Raw genomic sequence first — 21,771 nt, forward strand, 5'->3', positions numbered from 1 at the left:
TCCTTCATTGCCCTTGAACTATGTGAAATAAGCTGCAAAAGGATGAAAATCTGACCCAGGTTAAGGTGAAATGGGTATAGCAGGGATTGTGTGTGTGTGTGTGTGTGAGAGAGAGAGAGAGAGAGAGAGAGAAAGAGACTGAAGGCAATTTCCTGTACTCCCTGAACACACATTGATGACCCCTACATTCTCTCACTCTCTCTAAATTGGAAGTTAATGATGATAACAAAAAAAGTAGTCTTGAAAATGCTTGGATAAGATGAGGTTTAAGGCATATTAATTTTATTCAATGACTTTCTACTCCAGGGTGAAGAAACCAGACGAGTTCAACAGACCTCGTATTGGTGTATCACAGAGGAAAGTCAAAAGGAGGAATGTCTACCTCACGAAAAAGGTAGGTAATATTTAGTCCTAAGTATTTATGCATGATGATCTCTATCTGTCTATCTATTGCCAGACGCCTCAATCCCGTTTGGGGTGGCCACAAACAAATCGCCTCCAAGTCGCCCTGTCCCCCGCCATTTCACTGCCCTGCTCCCAACTTACACCCCCCTATCTCATATACCTCTCCACCCCATCCCTCCATCTCATCCTTGGCCTCCCCCTCCCTCTTTCCCCCTCCACCTCACTCATATACACTCTCTTCGTCAGTCTTTCACCCTCCATCCTCTCCACATGGCCAAACCACCTCAGTGTATTCCTCATAACGCTTCCTATCACATCCACATCCACACCACAACGTTCCTTTATATCCTCATTCGTCAGCCTGTCTCTCCACGTGACTCCACAGGCTCCTCTTAAATAACTCATTTCCACTGCTCTCACTCTTGACTTGTGTCCTTCCAACAATGTCCAAGCTTCACTTCCGTACGTTAGAGTTGGTATCACAATACTGTCATGTAGTAACTTTTTCACTTCCATGCTCACTTCCCTGTTTCTTATCACTGCTTTCAAGAAACCAGCAACCTTTCTTCCCTGCTGTACCCTTTCAAGCACTTCACCCTCCTTACTCCATCCTTACTCATGATGATGATGATAATTTGAGCTGGGATAGAAATGTATGGAGGTAAAAGTTGGTGCTGTCCTTCTTGGGATGTGGCATTAGCAATAGATAAATAATGCTTTAGGCAGAGACAGATAGATAAATAGATAGATATTGAAGGTATTTGCATAGATTAGTTAGTTAGATAGGGGACTTGAGCTTCTTACTTTGAAGAGAACAGTACATTTTACACAGATTTCCTTTATATTTTTAAATATACTTCCTGCTTTGTCATAGATTTTTATGTTCTTGTGTTACCTTCTACATTTAATCCTCCCAGTTATATTTCCAGGAATCCTGTTGATACAGTACTTGGAGTTTGAATTGTCTTGGATTTTGTATAATTTGTAGTATACCATGCTAAAGCTTCTTAATGTTGTAGGGATGTCAAAGAGGACACCTCCATGTGGTGGCACTGATGTAACCTGCCTGGTTACACAAATGCATTTCATTTCCCTCCTTATCATGTGAAAGGAAGATGGTGAGCTACAGTAGGGCAACTCCAGCCTGCAGATCACTGGGTTTTCATCCAGCTTAGCCTTGGGACACAACAATGATAATAACAGTCATTCTCATAGGAAATACAGCTTTTCAGAGAAACGAAGAAGCATTTTCACTGACCATGCACAAAACGGTTTCCTTTTTATTGTGGCTCTTGTGCTGTCATTTCATGCATTACTGCAATAGGTTAGCTGCTGGGTCCATGTAGATGATTTTTTTTTTTTATTATTATTATTTTTTTTTTCAATATTTTATTCACCTAAGTTGCAGGATGTCATTGTTTTGCAGTTACAAGAGTATTTATTCATTTTAGGAATCTCCTCTCTTTTTGAAGAGTTTATTAAAGGCTGTATCTTACCCTTCTTGTTCAAAAATCATCTGATAAACTAAAAAAGGTAGTATGGTGGTAGAAAGAACAGAATTGAAGGGATCATCTTAGTGAAGATTTTAATAATGAGGATGATTAATCCATGCACTATACATACTCAAGTCTTGCTGCTGATACACTAAACACTGGGTGCTGAAGTTAGTATATAATTTCTTTTAGTGTAACATGCTGTATGCCAGTGATGCAGTAGTACTTGCAAATACCGGACAAGAACTTGGTAGACTAGTGCAGAGTTTTTAATGTGACATCGTCCGGATTGACTCTATCAGATATGTTTATGTGAAGCCGCAGAATGTGGTGAATGTTTGTGGCGTATCAGATAGAGTCTATTCCAGGGGCTTGAATTGTGAGTGAATGGAAGCGTGACCCATTGGATTGGGCAAATATGGGCTGTCTGGATATTGCTACTCCTCACCCTGCCATAGGATGGGAAAGGAGGTCTGGATGATGATGATGATGATTTTTTTTTTTTTTTTCTTTTTTTTACAAAATTGGCCTTCCAAGAAATCTCTCTTCTTTAATAAAATCTGTACTTCATCAGGGTAAATGCTGAGGGATTTTGAAAGATATTTTTGTATGGAATGAGTGGAAGTTGTTGAATGTTGTTAAAAATTTTAATTAGGGTAGTGAAACATGTGTAAGGGTGATTTGGTGTCCAAATGAGTAGTTTAATATCAGTGTTGGAGTGAGACAAGGATATGTAATAGCCCCATACCTATGTGTGTGTGTGTTTGTGTGTGTGTGTTTGTGTGTGTGTGTGTGTGTGTGTGTGTAGTTATGAGGGAGGTAAAAACTTACGGAGAGAAGGATGAGGATAGTAATAAGTGGTGAAAGGTGGAGTATTACAAATATGGTGTATGCAGTTGATTCTGTACAACTTTCTGATAGTGAACAAGAGCTTTTCAGACTGGTTCAGAGTTTTGTTGGTGTTTGTGGGCATTGTTTTGAAAGAAAATGTAGATGAGAGTAACATGATGGTTGTTGAGGAGTTTGAATTTCCCAGGGGTGACTGGAAAATTTTCTGTTCTTTCTTAGGGGTGACAGGAAATTCTTCTGTGCATTCTTAGGGATGACTGGAGATTTTTCTGTGCATTCTTAGGGATGACTGGAGATTTTTCTGTGCATTCTTAGAGATGACTGGAGATTTTGCTGTGCATTCTTAGGGGTGACTGGAGATTTTTCTGTGCATTCTTAGGAGTGACTGGAGATTTTTCTGTGCATTCTTAGGGGTGACTGGAGATTTTTCTGTGCATTCTTAGGGGTGACTGGAGATTTTTCTTTGCATTCTTAGGGGTGACTGGAGATTTTTCTTTGCATTCTTAGGGGTGACTGGAGATTTTTCTGTATATTCCCTGGATGGTTGGGGATTTTTTGTGCAATACTGTAAAATGTAGTTAAGGATGTTTGTCATAGTTCTACCCTTCAACACTTCTGTATGATGAAGTATTAATCACGTTATTGGTCCAGATAGTTGCATTGAACTAGGGAGGGAAGAATTGTTAATATTATTTATTAAAGTACTTTACCAACACTGATCCCGCTAAACGTTGAATAAAATTGTATGGAAGAAGCAAGAGTAAAATAATAAATACAGTAAGTCCAGAAGGCTGCACTGAATTGAGGAGGCAGGATTTATTACAGCATTTGTTAAACCACTTAACCACTAGTGATCCCTCTGAACATTGAATAAAATTGTATGGCAGAAGCAAAAGGAAAATAATGAATAAAGTAGATCATATATGTGATTGGATTAAATGTTGTGGACTGTGGTAGCCTTGACTAAGGTCCCTGTTCCTTGAAGGGGTTAGTATGGGATGACCAGGTACCAGTTATAGTTTTATGTTTGGTGGCAATGTATTTTAGCTACTTGAGTCCAGGTGACATCCTTTCCAATGTATGATTACTCCTGCCAGATGTGATTTAGCTTAATCCCTTCAGTACAGCAACACCTTTTTATTTTTCTTCTGGCTACCCAAAACAGATGATTGGATGCAGCTTAGGGAGACATTCTGTTGTGTAGTAGTTAATGAAGGCTTTATCAAACTCCCGGTTGAACAGTGTCTCATAAACTTAATGAAATTGACTGGTGATACCAAGAATGAAATAGAAAGAACACATTGTAAGGATGGGGTTAACTCCATGAATCTCCTGATATGTTTTTTATTATACTATTGTTATTGAAAGATCTGATTTGGCTCAGGAGAGGTCTTGTATTAACGCTGCCAGCAAAGGTATACTTAGCTTCTCCAGTTCGGAAAGTCTCTCTAGTGCTAAATAAAGTCACATGGAGGTAGCTGTGAAGTACATCATGGGAGTGAAGTAGTTAAATAAGAACTCTGGTATTCTTGGGGTTTATTAATGCCTCTTCTAACTCCATGAATTTGAAAAGTCTGTCATGAGTTGAATTAATTTATCAGTTGGTGGCAAGTATGAAATGAAAAAAAACTGTACTGTTTAGTGGATTAATTTCTGATTTATCTCAGACTTTTCTAGTGAAATATTTGGTTGACTTGAAAATCTGTTATATTATTTGTATAAGACCTAATAACTAGGAGATTAAAACTACAAAATGCCAAAATGAATGCTCACCATTCTTTCATTGGCATGTTATTTACAGTAGGGTTGTATTCCTAGTCCCCATGCTTCTCATGGGGTGACACTGGATCAGATGGTGAATGAATGGTTTTCCTAGTAGCTTTGGAGATTTTGTAGCACCTCAGTTAGTATATTTTGCATATTATACCTAAGTATCCTCTTGCATGTTATTAGTGCCAACCATGTCAGTGCAAAACCAATATATAACATAAACAGAGGGTACCGGGATGTAGTAACCCACCTTAATCACTAACAAAGACTTGCTACAAAGCCAGGTACTGCATGTTATTATTGCCAACCATGTCAGTGCTGAACCCATATATAAAGAGAGGGTACTGAGATGGAGTAACCCAACTTAATCGCTAATGAAGACTTGCTACAAATCCTCATATAATACCCAGACTGCAGCAATAGTTCCAGTGTCACAAGAAGAGGCTGGAATGTAACTGCAGTGCACTCTTTCCTCTGAATTATGTTCCAGAAAAGATCAGGGAACATTCTTAACGGGTAATATGCTGAAGGTGATCATGCAGCTGGCAGTGATATTGGTGATAGGTTTTGTGAAGGTGATTGTGATTGTGATGATAGATTTGGTAAAGGTGATTGTGAGGTTTGGAGAAGGTGACTGGGAAGGTGATTGGGATGATGATAATGGTGATCGATTTGGTAAGGGTAAGGGTTAGGTTTGGTGAAGGTGACTGTGATGATAATTTTGATCAGGAGGAGACAAATAGTTGAATATACAGTACAAGTGTAAATACAGGTGCATGATATTGGTTTTGCTGTATAGACAAAACAGTTCTTGGTAGTTAGATAAGTGAAATTGATTATGCATATGATGGATGGTACAGTTCTTACTTATAGTGGCTTATAGCTGTTGTCAATATTTTTTTGTTACTTAGTCTCATGATTTAAGTTTGTATGCTGGTTTGAATCCCCAAGAGGCATCCACCAGGGAGATGGACTTGTCCCCTACCTTTAAATGTTATGAACTATGGTAGCCTGTCCTTGGGTCTGTACACCTCAAAGGGGTTAATAAAGGACTGACTGTATATTTTTTTCACACCCATAACCAGATTATTTCAAGCAGATCATTAGACACCAAGAGCCACTGGAAATTCTATACCCCTAAGCATTATCCATTAATATTTAGCAGTACTTTACCCTTTAATATCTGTCATATATCATCATAATCTGGTAATACTAGTCTGGTAGTATTAGCGGAAGTATGTTCCTGCATTTTTCTTGCCCAACACTTGCTCATTTTGGTTGCTAACTTTATGATTCACTTGCAAAACACATGATATATTACAAAGTGTAGTCTCACCATAGTTTTGACTCACCTTCTGATTCTTTCCTTGACTGGATGTAGGTTGTAGCCATGGTTTTACATTAAACAGTAACCTGTTGTCCAGTGTTGTTGTGGTAGTTTAAAATTTTGCTGGATGGCACAAGAAACAGTTTGCAATGATGCTGTTACTTTTGCAGTCCAGAAAAGCTTCAAACCAAATAACAATTCATTTGATGTTAAATCCTGGGTACAGTTCCTTCCAGCCAGGGATAGACTTAGGGGATGATCAGAAGCTGTGGCTCATGATTGCACTCACAGTAACCCCTTCACTTTGATATATTTTTTATTTTTGTCTTGCCACCACTGGACATATTTTTTACTTTTGTTGTTGCCACCACTGGACAATTTTATTTAACTGTGGAGAGACTTCAGACTGGAGGAGGTATATACAGCCATCAACAACTCTACTAGAAGAGATCCTCATGAGCTGAATAAAATAGTCTTTAGGTGGCAAGAGGTGCCATGAAGGGGCCAAGTAATATAATACAAAGTTACAGCCTAACCATGTCCGTAATTGGCAGGGTATCTTATCAATATAGCAATATACCTTACAGTTATAAGTCCCTAATAGGCAATTTTCTCCTTCCCACACTGACCAGGAGCCGTATAGTGATCATGATGTAAGTAAATGCTAGTATTCTAGGTTATCATTGTGGTAGTGTATTTTTGTGCCGTGATTTTACAGTTGATTGTTTAAATGGAAGAATTTTACCCACTTACTGAAATTATGTTTTACTGTGATTCTGAGGACTGAATGATTATGTACCTCATTTCACTCGGCTTGCTGTTGGTAGTTCTTCCACTTTCTTACTGTATTGAAATTATATTTTTGATCTGTGGGCTTGAATAATGTGTGTGAATGATTGTATGGCACATTTCACAGGGCATGCCTGTGATAGTTTGTCCACTCTCATACTGTATCAGAATTGTGCTTTTGATTAGGGCTTTAATGATGTGTGAATGTTTGTGTGAGCCATTTCATTAGACATCATTCTGCTCTTCCACTTTCAAGCTGTACCAGAATTGTTTTGTAGTACTGGGACTTTGGATGATAATGTGATTGTGCACCGCATTTCACTTGGCATGTTATTGATAGTTTTTTTCATTTTTGTACAGTCGTGGCCATAAATAATCACCTATCCTCCTGTGCCCCGTGCCTCAGGCTGGTTCCCTTACTCGCGGCAAGTCACACGGGAGTAAGAGGGGCTGAGAGGGAGGGGCCAGAGAGAGAAGGGAAGGTGGGTGGGGGGACGAGCGATGGTGGTTAGGTGGAGTGAGGGAGGGGAGGGAGGGTAAGTAGGGGAGGAAGAATGAAATGCGAAGTTGTGGCCACATAATTTGTCAATTTTCTTTCATTCAGAGCATCATATAAAGGAGTTAATATTCGGTAGATAAAGCTGCATTACACCATGTATAGCGGCGCAGATAACAAGCTTTAGATAGGTGGTGATATCAAGGGCTGGCTCGCGAGAGAAATATACTGACATGACAGATCAAATATTAGTGCAGAGCCATCGAGATTGTGTGGGTCCAGATTGTCAACGCGTGGATAAGGCGACAGAGTCCCGCCTTCCGGCAGGACAGTCCCGCTTTTTTTTTTTTTTTTTTTTTTTAGTCTCCCGCTTTTTTTAATTGTGACTAAAATGTCCTGCTTTTTGTGCAAATTATCTAAAATGTCCTGTTTTTAGAAAATTACCATTACATTAGATATAATATGACCTTTTATGAAATTATGGTGAATGAGTAAAATTATGCATTATCCAAACCCAATGAAATACGAAATTATTAATATAAAATCTGTAATACTAACTGGTAACTTTGGTCGGGCCATTCACCGTACCGTACTGTGTATTGGTCATTGGAGTTCATTTGAGACGCTAGTGTTTGATTAGCAACCTCTGGGTGAGGTGTTGCGTAGCAGCCGTCGCTGTCACTCGCATAAGTCTCTCTCTCTCTCTCTCTCTCTCTCTCTCTCTCTCTCTATGTACACACACACACACACACACACACACACACACACACACACACACACACACACACACACACACACACGTGACAATGTCCCACCTTTCTATCTATCTGTCTATTGCCAGACGCCATAATCCCATGATGGGTGGCCATTTGACTCTGAGTTATTTTGCTTTTAACTCCAGTAAATCTGGTCACCTTACGCGTGGAAGCCAGAGAACGAGAGGACACGGGTCCGCCTCCTCCAGATCACCAAAGACGAGTGGGAGCTGTTCAAATGAAACCAGCAAACCATCAACAACATTGTTTCCCTGGTGCCTAGACGCCTGCTTGAGGTTTTTAAGGCATGAGGCCACTGGACTACTTACTAAGGCTTTCCTGGTTGCTTTGGCTTGGCCAATGTCGGTAAACACTGACATAGATATATTTTTGGAGTTTGGGTAGGATTCTGTTTCATTTTCCCTCTAACAGGTAATGAGAGATACCGCTACCATATCCACCCATGAGCACAAACATCAAATTTATTTACCTTTTATGCACGATTATTTTAAATAGCCTTTCCATATAGAGAATGTCATTAAATAATTATTGAACTGACATTATGGTGACTGTATAGAAGGAGTGTATACAGAGAGGGTGATCATATTTACTGTGGATAGAGCTATGTCAAAGGTTGCATATAATGTTTTGTTCCAAATATTAATTACATATAAGGGTAGAGGACGTTTCTTACACAAACATTACAGAAGTCAAAGCCGTCTAGATTCCATTCTGCATCTGATGTCAAAATACACGGATAAACACAAATATCTGGCTCCGCACAAATGTCTGATCTGTCACTTCAGTATATTTCTTTCACGAGCCAGTCCTTGATATCACCACCTATCTAAAGCTTGTTATCTGACGCCGCTGTACAAGGTGTAATGCAGCATTATCTACCAAATAATAACTCCTTTATATGATATTCCGAATGAAAGAAAATAGACAAATTATGTGGCCACAACTTCGCATTTCATTCTCCCTCCCCTACATACCCTCCCTTCCCTCCCTCACTCCACCCCAGCACCATCGCTCTTCCCCCCACCCGCCTTCCTTTCTCCCTCTGGCCCCCTCCCTCTCATCCCTTCTTACTCCAGTGTGACTTGCCGCGCATAAAGGAACCAGTCTGAGGAGCGGGGCACAGGATGATAGGTGATTATTTATGGCCACGACTGTACATATCGTAATTGTTGTTTATTATCGGTATTCTTGGGGCTTCAATGATGTATGAATGGTTGTTCTGTATGGTCCATTTTACTGTTCATTCTGTTGATAGGTGTCCTATTTTGTGTTTATTTCACATTATCCTTGGTTTCTTACAAGGAGCACATATACATATCTACTGAAATTATAGGTGGTAGAAGGGGGTGCCCATCATCCACTCACTTGATGTAGTGGTGTCTGCTTCTTGATGTTTATCATTCTTTTCCTGTTTCTTGTCCTCTCTTCCTATTTTTCCCCCTCCTTTTTGTCACTATTTATAACTCATCTTTCCACTACAGGTGGCTCTACACGAGTTACGAGCCAAATGGTTTCTTGTAACTCCGGAAATCATTTACAACGCTGGGTGGTAACCACATTGCCAGATAATGGGGTGATGTGGAGCCTGCTATGGTGCCATTGTTAACTGAGTGGAGTTACGCAAATGTGACGTCCACCCAGGAACCAAACTTCCACATGCATCCCCATGCCTCACTGTGGCAAGCCACTGTCACCTGTATGGTAACATCGGTTCACTGCACGGGACAACACTGTAGGGTTGGTTGCCTGCCTGTGTTGATGGGTTTGCTCAGACAGGCAGACTAGGGTAGTGCAACAACAACAGCTGAAATTGTTCGTGACTGTGGTTGCTTGAATTGTGTGTGGATGGTTGTATGGTACATTTCACTAGGCATGCTGTTCTTAGTTCTTCCATTTTTGAAGTGTTCAGGTTACTTTTTCTTGCTGCTAAATTCATAGCACGTTTCAGAAAGTTGCTTGTAAACATTCCATTGCCACCAAAGAAATTGATTTGCTAGGTTTTCCACAGTTTACACTACAGCATTCAGTGGGTATATGGACATTTTTATACTTAATAAAAAACTGCTGGTACTTTCCAAAATGTATCCTTGTTTGTGGATCCTAGCTTAGCCAGTCTTTTGGTTGGAATATGAGTCAGGACAATGATGATGATGATGACAACAATGATGGTGGTGGTGGTAGTGATGATGATGACAGCAGTGATGGTGGTAGTGGTGATGATGATGATGGTGATGGTGATATGCAGATACAAAAGTTTTACCCGTACTCTTATTGCTTTGTCTCATAATAAACACAGTTTTAGTACAAGCATTCCTAGCAGCATGATATTGACAACAACGTGCAATGTCAAACCATTGCACAGGAGACGAGAGAGAGAGAGAGAGGAGCCCTTAGAGTGAATATTGACCGCATAGATAAAAATCAGGCGGTAAGCCGTTAATGAGGACTTAATGTGTAGAGTATGGATGGATATGAAGAGGTAAGTTAGACCAAAATTTTGTGTTTTCACATTAAGCACAATTTAAGTATGTGGGTTTAATTCTTCCAGTTGATTTTGTATTGATTGTAGAGAGATTAGTACTGTACAGTCCGTGTATTGTTGTTCTGGTAGGAACCTGTGTAAGGCTATGATTGTGCATGGGTAGCTGTAATTGAAAAGGTGAATCAGTAGGTGCATCATACACTGGAGTTCATGTGGCTATTTGAGTCCTGTAGTTAGATGAAAAATGGAGTGGATATGTGTCAGAGGGTGGAGTATATGTGGCTGTTTTAGTCCTTTAGTTATATAGCTTGGCAGACAAAGTATAACCCTACATGTGTTGGTCTAGCTGTATCGTTATGTAGCTGGCAGACAAGATATTATACTACATGTTTCTGTTGTAGCCCAGTAATTGTGTAGCTTGGCTGACAAAAGATAACCTGTGTCCATTTTAGCCCTGTAGTTGTATTGTGTGGCAGACAGATTTCCCTACATGTGTCTGTTTTAATTAGTTTTGTTCCCTGGCAGACCAAAAATTGTGTTTGTTTTAGCCTTGTAGTTTTGCAGCCTGGAAGAACAACGTATGTCTGTTTCAGTCCTGTAGTTATGTAGCATGGCAGATGAAAATTACCCTACATGTGTGTTTGTTTTACCCCAGTAGTTATGTAGCCTTGCAAACAAAAGATTACCCTGTATGTCAGCCCTGTAGTTATGTTGCCTGTCAGACAAAGGAATACCCATCTTTGTTTTATGTCATTGATGTTTTCCAGAAATCACCATGTTTTCCATATGACTCGCACAGTAAATTGCAGCTTTTTTTTTTTTTTTTTTTTTTTTTTTTAACATGTACTATAAGTTGGGGAAATAGGTGAATTATTATTTTAGATATCAGTGGAACTTTAATATGCAATCAACTTTAGCATGCATCATTTAATATTTTACTGTAGACAGTAGGTAAATAGTGTCAAAAAGGGTGACTTAACTAGAACATATTGTACAATATTGCTCTTACAGGAGGATCCCCTGTCGTGTTAGGATTATGCATGGGTACTGTTAACTGGGTGCTGGAGAGGAGAGGAGATGCCTTCACATGGTGACATTGGAATACATGGACAGTAGATTTGCACAGTTGTACAAATGTGTCTTACTCTCCTCCCTGTTTGCCAAAAGGAATATAATGGACTACAGGAAAGGGGCAGCTTTAGCTTGCAGTCTGCTGGGTTGATGTGCAATTGAGCCTGGGATTGCAATGGCTGCTTCTAATACCACTACTGATATTAGCTAAAAAATGAAGTTAGTTGATATGTCATATGCAGGCAAACTTGTGTCCATAGTTATGTAGCTTTGACTGAAATGATTACCCCAGTTGCCAGAACAGTAATTCCATGTTATATGTTATGTTGTGTTCCAAAATACAACATTTTTTCCTTATTTTAAATACCAGGTATACTGTACTCACTTTACTTTAACTTGGCATGAAATTGCCGTCTTTCCATCTTCAATGCTGAGCCATAAGAAGAGATAAACACTAGAAATGATGCTAGTTACAAAGAAGTCTCAGGAAAAAGATGCAGGGCCATAGTATTGTATTTTTTTTGCCAATCAGCTATGGTATATAGGACAAAAATCTCGCCTAGTTTAAGTGAATGAACTGTAGGCAGAAATTTTCTTCCCTTTGCAGCCAATATCCTGTAGCTCAGTGGCAGAATAAGACAGTAATAGAAATTCATGACCAGCACCATATCCTATTGTTAGTCTACAGTTCAGTGTACAGCATATGATGAGAGATGCCAATTTTATTCCTTGTTAAAGTAAGGAGAGTATAGTTAGCCAGTATGTAATATGACAGACAAAAAATTACCCAAGTACCAGGACAGTTATAACCCTTGGTAGGTTCAGTAAGAAAAATTTTTGTTGCATCTTTTGAATCCTATGGCTTTGTTTTCATCACAAGATGTTCTGTTGCACCTCATCCTTAAGTGTTTATATCAGCATATGACATAAAAATTCTCTTGTACAGAATGATTTTCCATAGTGTTGATATTTAAAAGACATAATCCAAAGAAATTGCTTATATACGTTAGTCAGCATAAACTGTTAAGGAAGAGTTGCTGGAAGTCCTCCCAATTAGAGAGTATGTATCCTAGAATTACAGGACATGTTATAGTATGTGGTTGAACAATGTGTGGGGTTTATGTTCATTTCTTTAGGTATAGCTTGATCTTCCTAACTAAGATTTTCCAGTTTGGGAGCTACATGTCAACTACGGTATTTCCTTTAATTCTAGATGTATATTTATTCTGTCTTTCAGGAGATGTCAAAATTGTTGCAAGGAATAGAGAATCAACAGACTTTTACCCGGTTACGTAGATTTGTATAGGAAGGAGAATTGTATCCAAATGAGGTATGATTGAACAGCCCCAGTATAGTTAATGCTCTGTTACAGTTCTCATATACAGTACAAGGAATGTATGCTGAGTGCTTTGCAATTGTATATTACATTTGGATGTTGCCAACTTTGGACCTAGCCACAGTAGGTCATTCCTTCAGATCCAGTTGTCCATTCCTTGACACTCATTAGTCCATTACACAACAACTGGCACCACAGACCTTTACATGTCACCACTTGGGTGGTAATGCTGTATTGTCTCTACTGAAACATGCTGGAGTATCTCATTCAGAGCTAATATTGTTCAGGTATTAGCTTATCTATCTATCTGTTGCCAGACACCTTAATCCCGTAAGGGGAGGCCACAGAGAAATCGCCTCCATGTTGCCCTGTCCCCTGCTATTTCACTGCCCTGCTTTCAATTCACACCCCCCTCTCTTTTATACCTCTCCACTCCATCCCTACATCTCATCCTTGGCCTTCCCCTCCCTCTCCCCCCTTCCACTTCACTCACATACTCTTTCCTCGTCGGTCTCTCATTCTCCATCCTCTCCACATGGCCAAACCACCTCAGTGTGTTTATCCTAACGCTTCCTGTCACATCCACATCCACACTACAATGCTCCTTCCCTTCCTCATTTCTCAGTCTCTCTCTCTCCATGTGACTCCACACGCTCCTCTCAAATATCTCATTTCCACTGCTTTCACTCTTGACTTGTGTCCCTCCAACAAGGTCCAAGCTTTACTTCCATACGTTAGAGTTGGTATGACAATACTGTCATGTAGTACCTTTTTCACTTCCATGCTCGCTTCCCTGTTTCTTATCATTGCTTTCAAGGAATCAGCAGCCTTTCTTCCATGCTGTACCCTTTCCAGCCCTTCACCCTCTAAACTTCCATCCTTGCTCATTACACAACCCAATTACTTAAATGCACTCACATTTTCCATTTCCTCCTCATCCATCTTCACTGTTCATTCACTGACTTCACTTCTTTCGAAGAGCATAACTTTACTCTTCCCTACATTCACCTTTAGATTCCATTCTTACACAGTTTCCCAAACTCATCCACCAAGCCTTGCAGCTCTTTTTCGTCTTCACTTAACAACACAGTATCATCTGCAAACAACAGTACAGGGAGTTTCCAAACATGCTCTCTCTCGTTAGGGCCACTCCAACGTCTGCTGCCCTACCTTGTATCTATTTTATAACCCCATCCATATACAGATTGAACAGCCATGGTGACATGACACATCCTTGTTTCGATCCAACATTCAGATAGAAAAATTCACTCAGTTCGCTATCCACACGCACTGCAACCTTAGCACCCCCATACATACTCCTCACGGCATTCAGCAACTTTCTGTCTACTCCATATATTCTTAATACTTTCCACAATCCTTGTCTATCCACCCTGTCATATGCTTTCTCCAAACCCATGCAGGCCGCATACAACTTCTTTCCCTTCTCTGGAAACTTTTCCACTAAAGATCTAAGAATGAATATCTGATCTACACAACCTCCTACCTTCCTAAAGCCTCCCTGTTCTTCTCTGACTAATTCCTCTGTTATTTCCCTAACTTGGTTAATACCATATACTTTTCCTGTTACACTAAGAAGACAAATGCCCCTATGATTACCACACACTTCTTTTTCCCTTTTTCTTTTGTACAGGGGAATACCTGTAATTATACCTGACTTCCAATCCTCTGCATATCTTCCACATTCATTCTACTGCTGTCTCTCCCCCATGCTTCAGCATTTCACCACACCCTCCTTCAATTCCTGGGGCTTTCCCCATGTTAACTTTTTCTTTGCATCCACAACTTCCATCTTACTGTATTAGTAATTTTGTTTTATGACATGTAAGTGGGTCCTGTGGATGATCATTTGCAGCTGTTTTAAGGAATTTCAGATCCTCAAACCTTTCCCTTACCAACCTGCAATTAATCATCAGGTGTCTCAGTGGGCAGTCCACTTTCCTGCCACTTTGACCCCTTTAGGTCACTAGAGTATGCTTGGAACCTCATCAGTATACACTCATCACAACATACACAGCCTCACACCACATTCACCTTTATATGCTTTGAACCTTATCAGTGTATAGTCATTACAACATACACAGCCTCACACCACATTCATCTTGCTATATATGCACCAGTTTTCTTTTTGGTCTCGTGTACATTATTACACATACCCTGTAGCACTTAATGTAAATTTTACCATTATTTGTTAGTTGATCTGGTTGAGATGTAATGATGCAGGTTGGTTTGTAGTTTCATCCCGTGGACTGTCCGGGCTTGGTTTTGTGTTGTCCTTGCTCTGGATAAATGAGAGCACCAAACTTTTCCAGGAGTTACAGACAATTATGGCACTGACGAGAATCCTTCATGTGGTGGCACTGTGCACCCTGGATGCAGCAGCTGCAGCATCCACCCAGGAGCCAAAACCTCATATTTTCCTTCACCGTGCCATGGGAAGGACCCTGGTCCAACTTACGTGAAGCAACCTACCACAGAGGAGTGCTGGATCTTTATTTGGTGTATGTACTGTACTGTTTCTAAAGGATGGGCGCGAAGAAGTACCCATCATTGCTTACCTGATGTTGATCAGTCTGCTCAGCCAGACAGACTGGAGTTTACCAACAGCTTAGTGTTCTTACACCTCTAAGCTTAATTTCTTCTTTGGGCATTGACTAGGAGTTGTGCTGAACAGGAGTTTGGGTCTTTTACAGGAAATCTTAGTTACAGTATATAACCCATTTTCACATAATATTTTGCAACTAAATTCACTATAAATTACAGAAAGAATGCTTAGTAAAGTTTCATTGCTACTGTAGAGCTGAATTGCTAGTTCTACCAGTTCCTGCAGTTCCAGTTGTGTAAAGAAAGTTAATATTTTGGAACATTTCTTTTACTTATAATACAACTGCCTTTATCCAGTATATAACAGTAATATCAGGCTGGGTATTTGATGCTTTGGTAAGCACGACAATAGTTGTCAGGATCATGACAGTGGAGGAGATGGTAATGGGTACTTCCTGGTTTATCTTAAGGAATTCTATATTGGTAGAATTTTCTTTGAGTAGATCGTTATATATATTACTTATACAGAGCATGATAAGAATGCACTGTGCTCAGAAACTTATATATACATTGTGTATTGTCTGGCTCATTTCATTGGGCATGCTGTTGATAATTCCCTTGCATTTGTACTTTGTCCTTCCTGGTTTCTGAATCCTACCTTAATGCATCCTTAGGTGGAGAAAAAGGTCATGGTGATGATGATGTGTAGTACCTGAGGTTTGTATTGATGAAAGAATGATATGTGTATTGTATTTTGCTTGACATTGAAGAACTGTAGTTGAAAGAACAATGTTTTGGTTATGAATGGATCATTATTCCAAGGAGTTTGAATCCATCATGTTCTACTCATATCATTTGCCTGTTAATAATCCACCATCTATTGTTGCATGGGTCTCTCTCCTAAGAGAAGTATTTTTTTTTTTTTTTTTTTTTTTTTTTTTTTTAGAATGTCATGCATGAAGTATTATGTACAGTATTTTGATTGTAAAACTGTATCTGATTTACTTATGCTGTACAGTATAAACTTGTAAATTGGCATGCAGTCACTGTCTTGAGGGCAGATATGGAGTGCAGTGATTCTTACTTGGTTGGATATGTACGGAGGAAGATGTGACGGGGGTCCCCTTCCCCCCACACACACATGCCTCTATGAAAAAATAAGTGCCCAGTAAAATATGTGTGCATGGTAAGGCTGCTGAGGTGGAGAAAGGATTCCAGGGACTTTTAGCTTGTGAAAGATTCCGTGACCCATTATACAAGGCATGCTGTTGATAGTTTACTCCCCCACCCCCCTTTGTGTGTGTGTGTGTGTGCGTGTGCATGTGTGTGCGTGTGCGTGTGTGCGTGTGTGTGTGTGTGTGTGCGTGCGTGCATGCTTGTGTGTGCATGCTTCCTCACCCCATCCTGAATTGGAAAAACAGTGATGATGATGGTTGAATGAGTCTTGATTGAGTGCCTATGCCTGTATTACGTTGCCTGGAAAGTGGAGCTGTGAGATTTTGAAAACTTAATGTTGGCTGAATTGGCTAGTTGACCCTCTTCACTGGGCATTCTGTTGATAGTTGTTTGACTTTTAGGCCCTCCTATTCATGCAGTTGGATCTTACTCACTCCTATCAGTGATGAATATGGTGACAGTGACGAGGTGGTGGTGATGGTGGTGGTGACAGTGGTGTTGGTAGTGATGATGAATTTTCTTTTAATTAACCAGCTGAAGATGATAGTGACAGCAAAGATGCAGAAGATGAAGAAAAAAATTTACAACAGCAGCAATAGTACTGATGATGACATTATTAAATCTTACCATATTTTTTCATTAACAGACGAGCAAGAGGAGGCGGGGCACCATCAAGAACCGGCCTACGGTGGTGAAAGGCCAACGTCCTCGCTCCAAACAAACCTAGGACTTGGCCGATTCCTACCCCCCACCCCTTACCCATCCCCCTCCTACTAAGGTTTGTACCCCCCATCCCCTCCCTAACCTCCCCATAACCCATTGAACCTGGTTATGTCTTCTTCATTGTATTCTTTCCATTTTCAGATTATTTTGGTTAAGTTAGGAGACAGTTTTCTGACAGGAGGGGTTAGAGGGGGACTTTATTATCCCCTTTGATATGAGAGGCCTTTCCTAAGTTGATTAAAATAGTCTGGTAGCAGGAAGACTAAAGTAAAAAGGACATCAGCCAGATTCAGTGGGTTAACATCAACACAACAACACACTAGAACTGTATTGGGTCATCTTTCGTTTCTTAGCCCCTTCAGTATGGGGGATGTCTCCTTGTTTGACTGGAGTAGACTTATGACTTGATTTACTGAAGGGTTGGATGGATTTTGTTTCTAAATGACTTGATTGTACTGAAGGGTTGGATGGATTTTGTTTCTAAATTACTTGATTGTACTGAAGGGTTGAATGGATTTTGCTTCTAGCCCTTTCACCACAAAGGGTCTCTCCTAAGCTGAATAAAATCATCTGGTTGCAGAGAGAATGGATATAAAACTGTTGCAAGGCATGGATTAATGGAGATTGTTTCTATTTTATTTATATAAGGGATATTACCCAAAACTGCATAAAATGTTTCTATTTTATTTATATAAGGGATATTACCCAAAACTGCATAAAAGTGTTTGTCTCTACAGGTACCAGCATTGAAATAAGATGGCATTATACTGAAGTGCTTTACAACCACTATAACTGCATCACTTCATGAGGTCTCTCCTAAGCAGAATACAACTCTGACTGTACCAACATTAGAAAAAAAAAAAGATGTATCTAATAAAGGAGATATATTTTTTATTGAAATGGTACTATCCTAAACAGAGTAAAACCATCTGGCTGTACGGTACCAGTATTAGAATAAAGTTGATGATTTATTGTCGGGGGAGTATCTAAAATAAAGAGGATGTATTTGGAGGGTAATATCCTGAACAGAGTAAAACCATGTGGCTGTAAGTAAAATAGGATAAAGAAGACAGCTGCATACTGAGAGGGTTAACATCCTCAGCAGAACATATGACTGCAACAAATTAGACATCAAAGAAAACAGTACTGAGGGGGATAACATACTATTTGTAACTCTGATTCTCCAATTGTATACGTGTGTTGTTTGATGAGTAAATTTGGGTGCTTGAGGAGTGACGGACTTCAAGGATATTGTGTGTAGGACAGTGGGCCTTCATTATCAATCATGTTTTGTAATATCTATTTGCCATTAAATGACACATTGTTAATGAGCAACTTAAAGATCAGTTGGGAAATGATGACAATGGTAATTTGATGTATAAGGGGAGATTGGGGTGGTATGGATGTGTGAGAAAATGGAGGATGAAAATTGGGTGAGTACATCTGAGTGTGAGTGCAGAGGGTGGGGCACTAAGATTAATTTGATTTGATTAATTTATTACGCCCAAAGGCGACAAACCTAGTACAGTGCCATAAGGTAGACCTGAGAGAACTGAGGTCCTACCATAAGACCTCAGGGTTAAGGCATTGCTGAGATCATGTAACATGGAGATCTGCCATCCATTGAACAAGGCTGAGACATACAAACATTTGCAAAGTTTGTCAACGAAATAAAAGTTCCATTGTTAGCTATAAAGCTGGTTTGTGAGTTTCATCTACTGTATATTTCCACATGCATTTCTCACATTGCAGTATAATAGCATTTCACACCCAGTGTATATAGCCTTTCACACCCAGTGTATACCTGTATGTGAAATATGTGGGGGAGGGGAAGTTACTTTTCCATTGACAAAGTGGTGTAACTCAGCTCCATAGATCAGTTGGCCTTCAGGATCAGTAAAACACTGTGTAAACCTGTATAACAAACCTACCAATATCAGGCAGGTGTAAACCTTGCACAAGTAGTGTACCAGTTGTATGGAAAAGGTTGAGATATTTTTAAAAACATTCGTGACTACCGTACTAACGAGAGGACCTCTTATTGTGTGTGTGTATGTGGGTTTGTGTAATGATATGTACATTGTTCAAGTGGCCCCCTAAACCCAAGAGTTTGTTTTTTATTTTGTTCTTGTTAGCATTAGATGAGTTTACTTAGCTGAAGGAGAGATGTTTACCAGTAGAGAAGGGGATAGATACAAACGTCATTAACCTTTAAACTCTGACAGATTCTTCCAAAGCTTAGCATCCAGAATTAGATAGAAGAGAGATTCTTGAGCTGAAGGAGTTAAGGGATTATCATTAAATTTTTTCAACTGCAAATAACTGAAAAAAAGAAAAAGAAATAGAGGAGCAATGGAAGTCTGAAGCAGCTGAAATGATCTTCATTTAAAGGAATTACCTATTTATTGTAGTCTACAGTAAATCCATGTTACAAGTTGCATTATTTATTTTATTGTTATGTGCAGTGCCACAAAAAAATTACCCTTGAATCTGAGTGACCTTTTTCGTTTATTCTTACTATGGCCAGATGGTATTATTCATCCTGAGAAAATCCTTTTGTAATGAGAGAGGTCATTGAGACTGTGTCTAACCTGTCCCTCTTCAAAAATGTCTCCCAGGCTGAGTAAAATCGTCCTATGGTGAGAATAAAATAAGACATCCCTGGCTTAGTGGATTAACCCTTTGACACTGGTGACATGGTTTAGTTTATGCCCTGTTTTTCAGCCAAGGAAATGGTTTCCTGTACACCAGGAAACCATTTACTATGCTGGGTGGTAACCATATAACCAAATTTTGGCGCCTGGTGGTTTAGTGAGTAATTATTGCGCTCCAATCGGATTGATCCGGTGAAGGTTTATATCCAAGGGATGGTTGGGGTTGATTGCTCATGTAATGCCACTCAGGGATGAGTGAGGCTGGTCACTCTCATCTTAATTGTCGGGACCAATTGCTTAGCCCCGGGCTCCTACGCTCCTCCTGGGGCAATGTAGGATTGGATGATGGATTGATGAATGGAGAGATTTTTCAAACTGGGCGGCTAAATAGAGTCTTCATTAAACCCTTCAGGATGAGAGGCCTTTCTTGAGTTGAATCACCTGCAAGTACCAAGAATAAAGTAAAAATGAATTATGTGGTGTGAGGTGAGAAGAGAAGGAGGGTGAGAGGAATGAGAAAGGACAGAGACAGGAGAGAGAAAAAAAAAGTGGTCACCAGATTCAGTGAGCCAGGGTTTTATATAAACCTATAAAGCTGTTTTCCCAGTTCCCCCAAGTATACAGTACCACATGTATGGAAAAAAGTTATATTTTTTAACATGTTCCTTGCTTATAAAGAGGATAGCTCATATACTGGAGTGCTTCATGAGGTAATCAACTTCCATATAATGTTATGGAGCTGAAGAGAGAGAGAGAGTGTGTGTGTGTGTGTGTGTGTGTGTGTGTGTGTGTGTGTGTGTGTGTGTGTGTGTGTGCGCGCGTGCGCCAGCTCCTGCCTTAGCTTTGCTGTGAAAGGTACTGATTTTTTGGAGACTGAATTGGTCAGATGCATAAAGCTTAAATCATGAAGAAAAAGGTAAGCCATCAATTTATGACTGTCATGTGTGGAACACATTTAAGTGTTAAGTCTCATCAGCCTTACAACAAATGGGCACCTGGTGGTCTGGTGGGTAAATGCATCAGTCAAGTGTAAGTCCAAGGGGTAGTTAGGGATTATTGCTTGGATAATGTTGCTTAGAAGTAAGCTACTGAATAATGTTACTTAGAAGTGAGCTGCGGGTCATTCTCACCCATGTAATAGGAGCTGACTAACCTAGCCCCAGACTCTTGTTGTGGTGGGACAAGAAAGGATTGGATGGATGGATGATCAGCCATGAATGTGTGGACTGTGTAGCCTAACCCCAGGCCTTTGTGCTCCTGATGGGACAAAAAAGGATCAGATGGATGGATGGATTAATCAGTCAGCAGTGATGCAGAAAGGTCAGACATGCTCTACCATTGTCACGTGCTCTAGAAATTACTGTTAAAAATTAGGGATATGTCTTGCCCTTCACTGTTGAAAGTCAAAACATATAGCCTTGAATGTGTGAAAGTGTAAGTTCATAATTTTATATAATTATTTATAGAAGGTCAGTTGTAAGGTGTGGCTTGCCTGCATCCTATTTTAATGATTGTGCTCAAGTATAATATAGAGAAACCAAGGCATGTTCCAATTTTCAGGTGCTTCAGAAACTATTGTAAAAAGCTGGGGCTTGCCATTGTCTTTGCAATTAGGTTTAACGAATCCATTGACTTACTGATCATTTCATTCTTCCTGTATACAGATGATTGTATTGTGCTTGTGAGAGACTTCCAAGTGGAGGAGGTAAATGTAGTCCTTGTTAACTCTTGTAATACCATCAACCTCCCTAAGGTGAATGAAACTATTTGAAGATAACAGGAATAAAAGAAAAAAATGTCATTATAGTGAAGGGGTTAAGTCTAAAACCCAAAGAGTGTAATTTATATTCTGATCCTCACAT

At 39.8% G+C, this 21,771-nt stretch overlaps 1 protein-coding gene across 1 annotated transcript in view; it reads left to right on the forward strand.

Moving 5' to 3' along the window:
* The window catches only part of Stt3B (catalytic subunit 3B of the oligosaccharyltransferase complex), a 55,224-nt gene extending 37,196 nt beyond the window's left edge, over window positions 1-18,028 (forward strand). Inside the window, exons 13-16 of the mRNA XM_080281281.1 lie at window positions 307-394; window positions 17,179-17,674; window positions 17,717-17,929; window positions 17,978-18,028. Of these exons, the coding sequence (XP_080137407.1) occupies window positions 307-394; window positions 17,179-17,259 (169 nt within the window). The 3' untranslated portion in view covers window positions 17,260-17,674; window positions 17,717-17,929; window positions 17,978-18,028. The remainder of the gene's footprint in view (window positions 1-306; window positions 395-17,178; window positions 17,675-17,716; window positions 17,930-17,977) is intronic.
* Window positions 18,029-21,771: the final 3,743 nt, after the last annotated feature.

This window comes from Coenobita brevimanus, chromosome 11, assembly GCF_032717465.1.
Source record: "Coenobita brevimanus isolate Jiangsu-jjx chromosome 11, ASM3271746v2, whole genome shotgun sequence".
NCBI classification, from domain to species: Eukaryota; Metazoa; Arthropoda; class Malacostraca; order Decapoda; family Coenobitidae; genus Coenobita; species Coenobita brevimanus.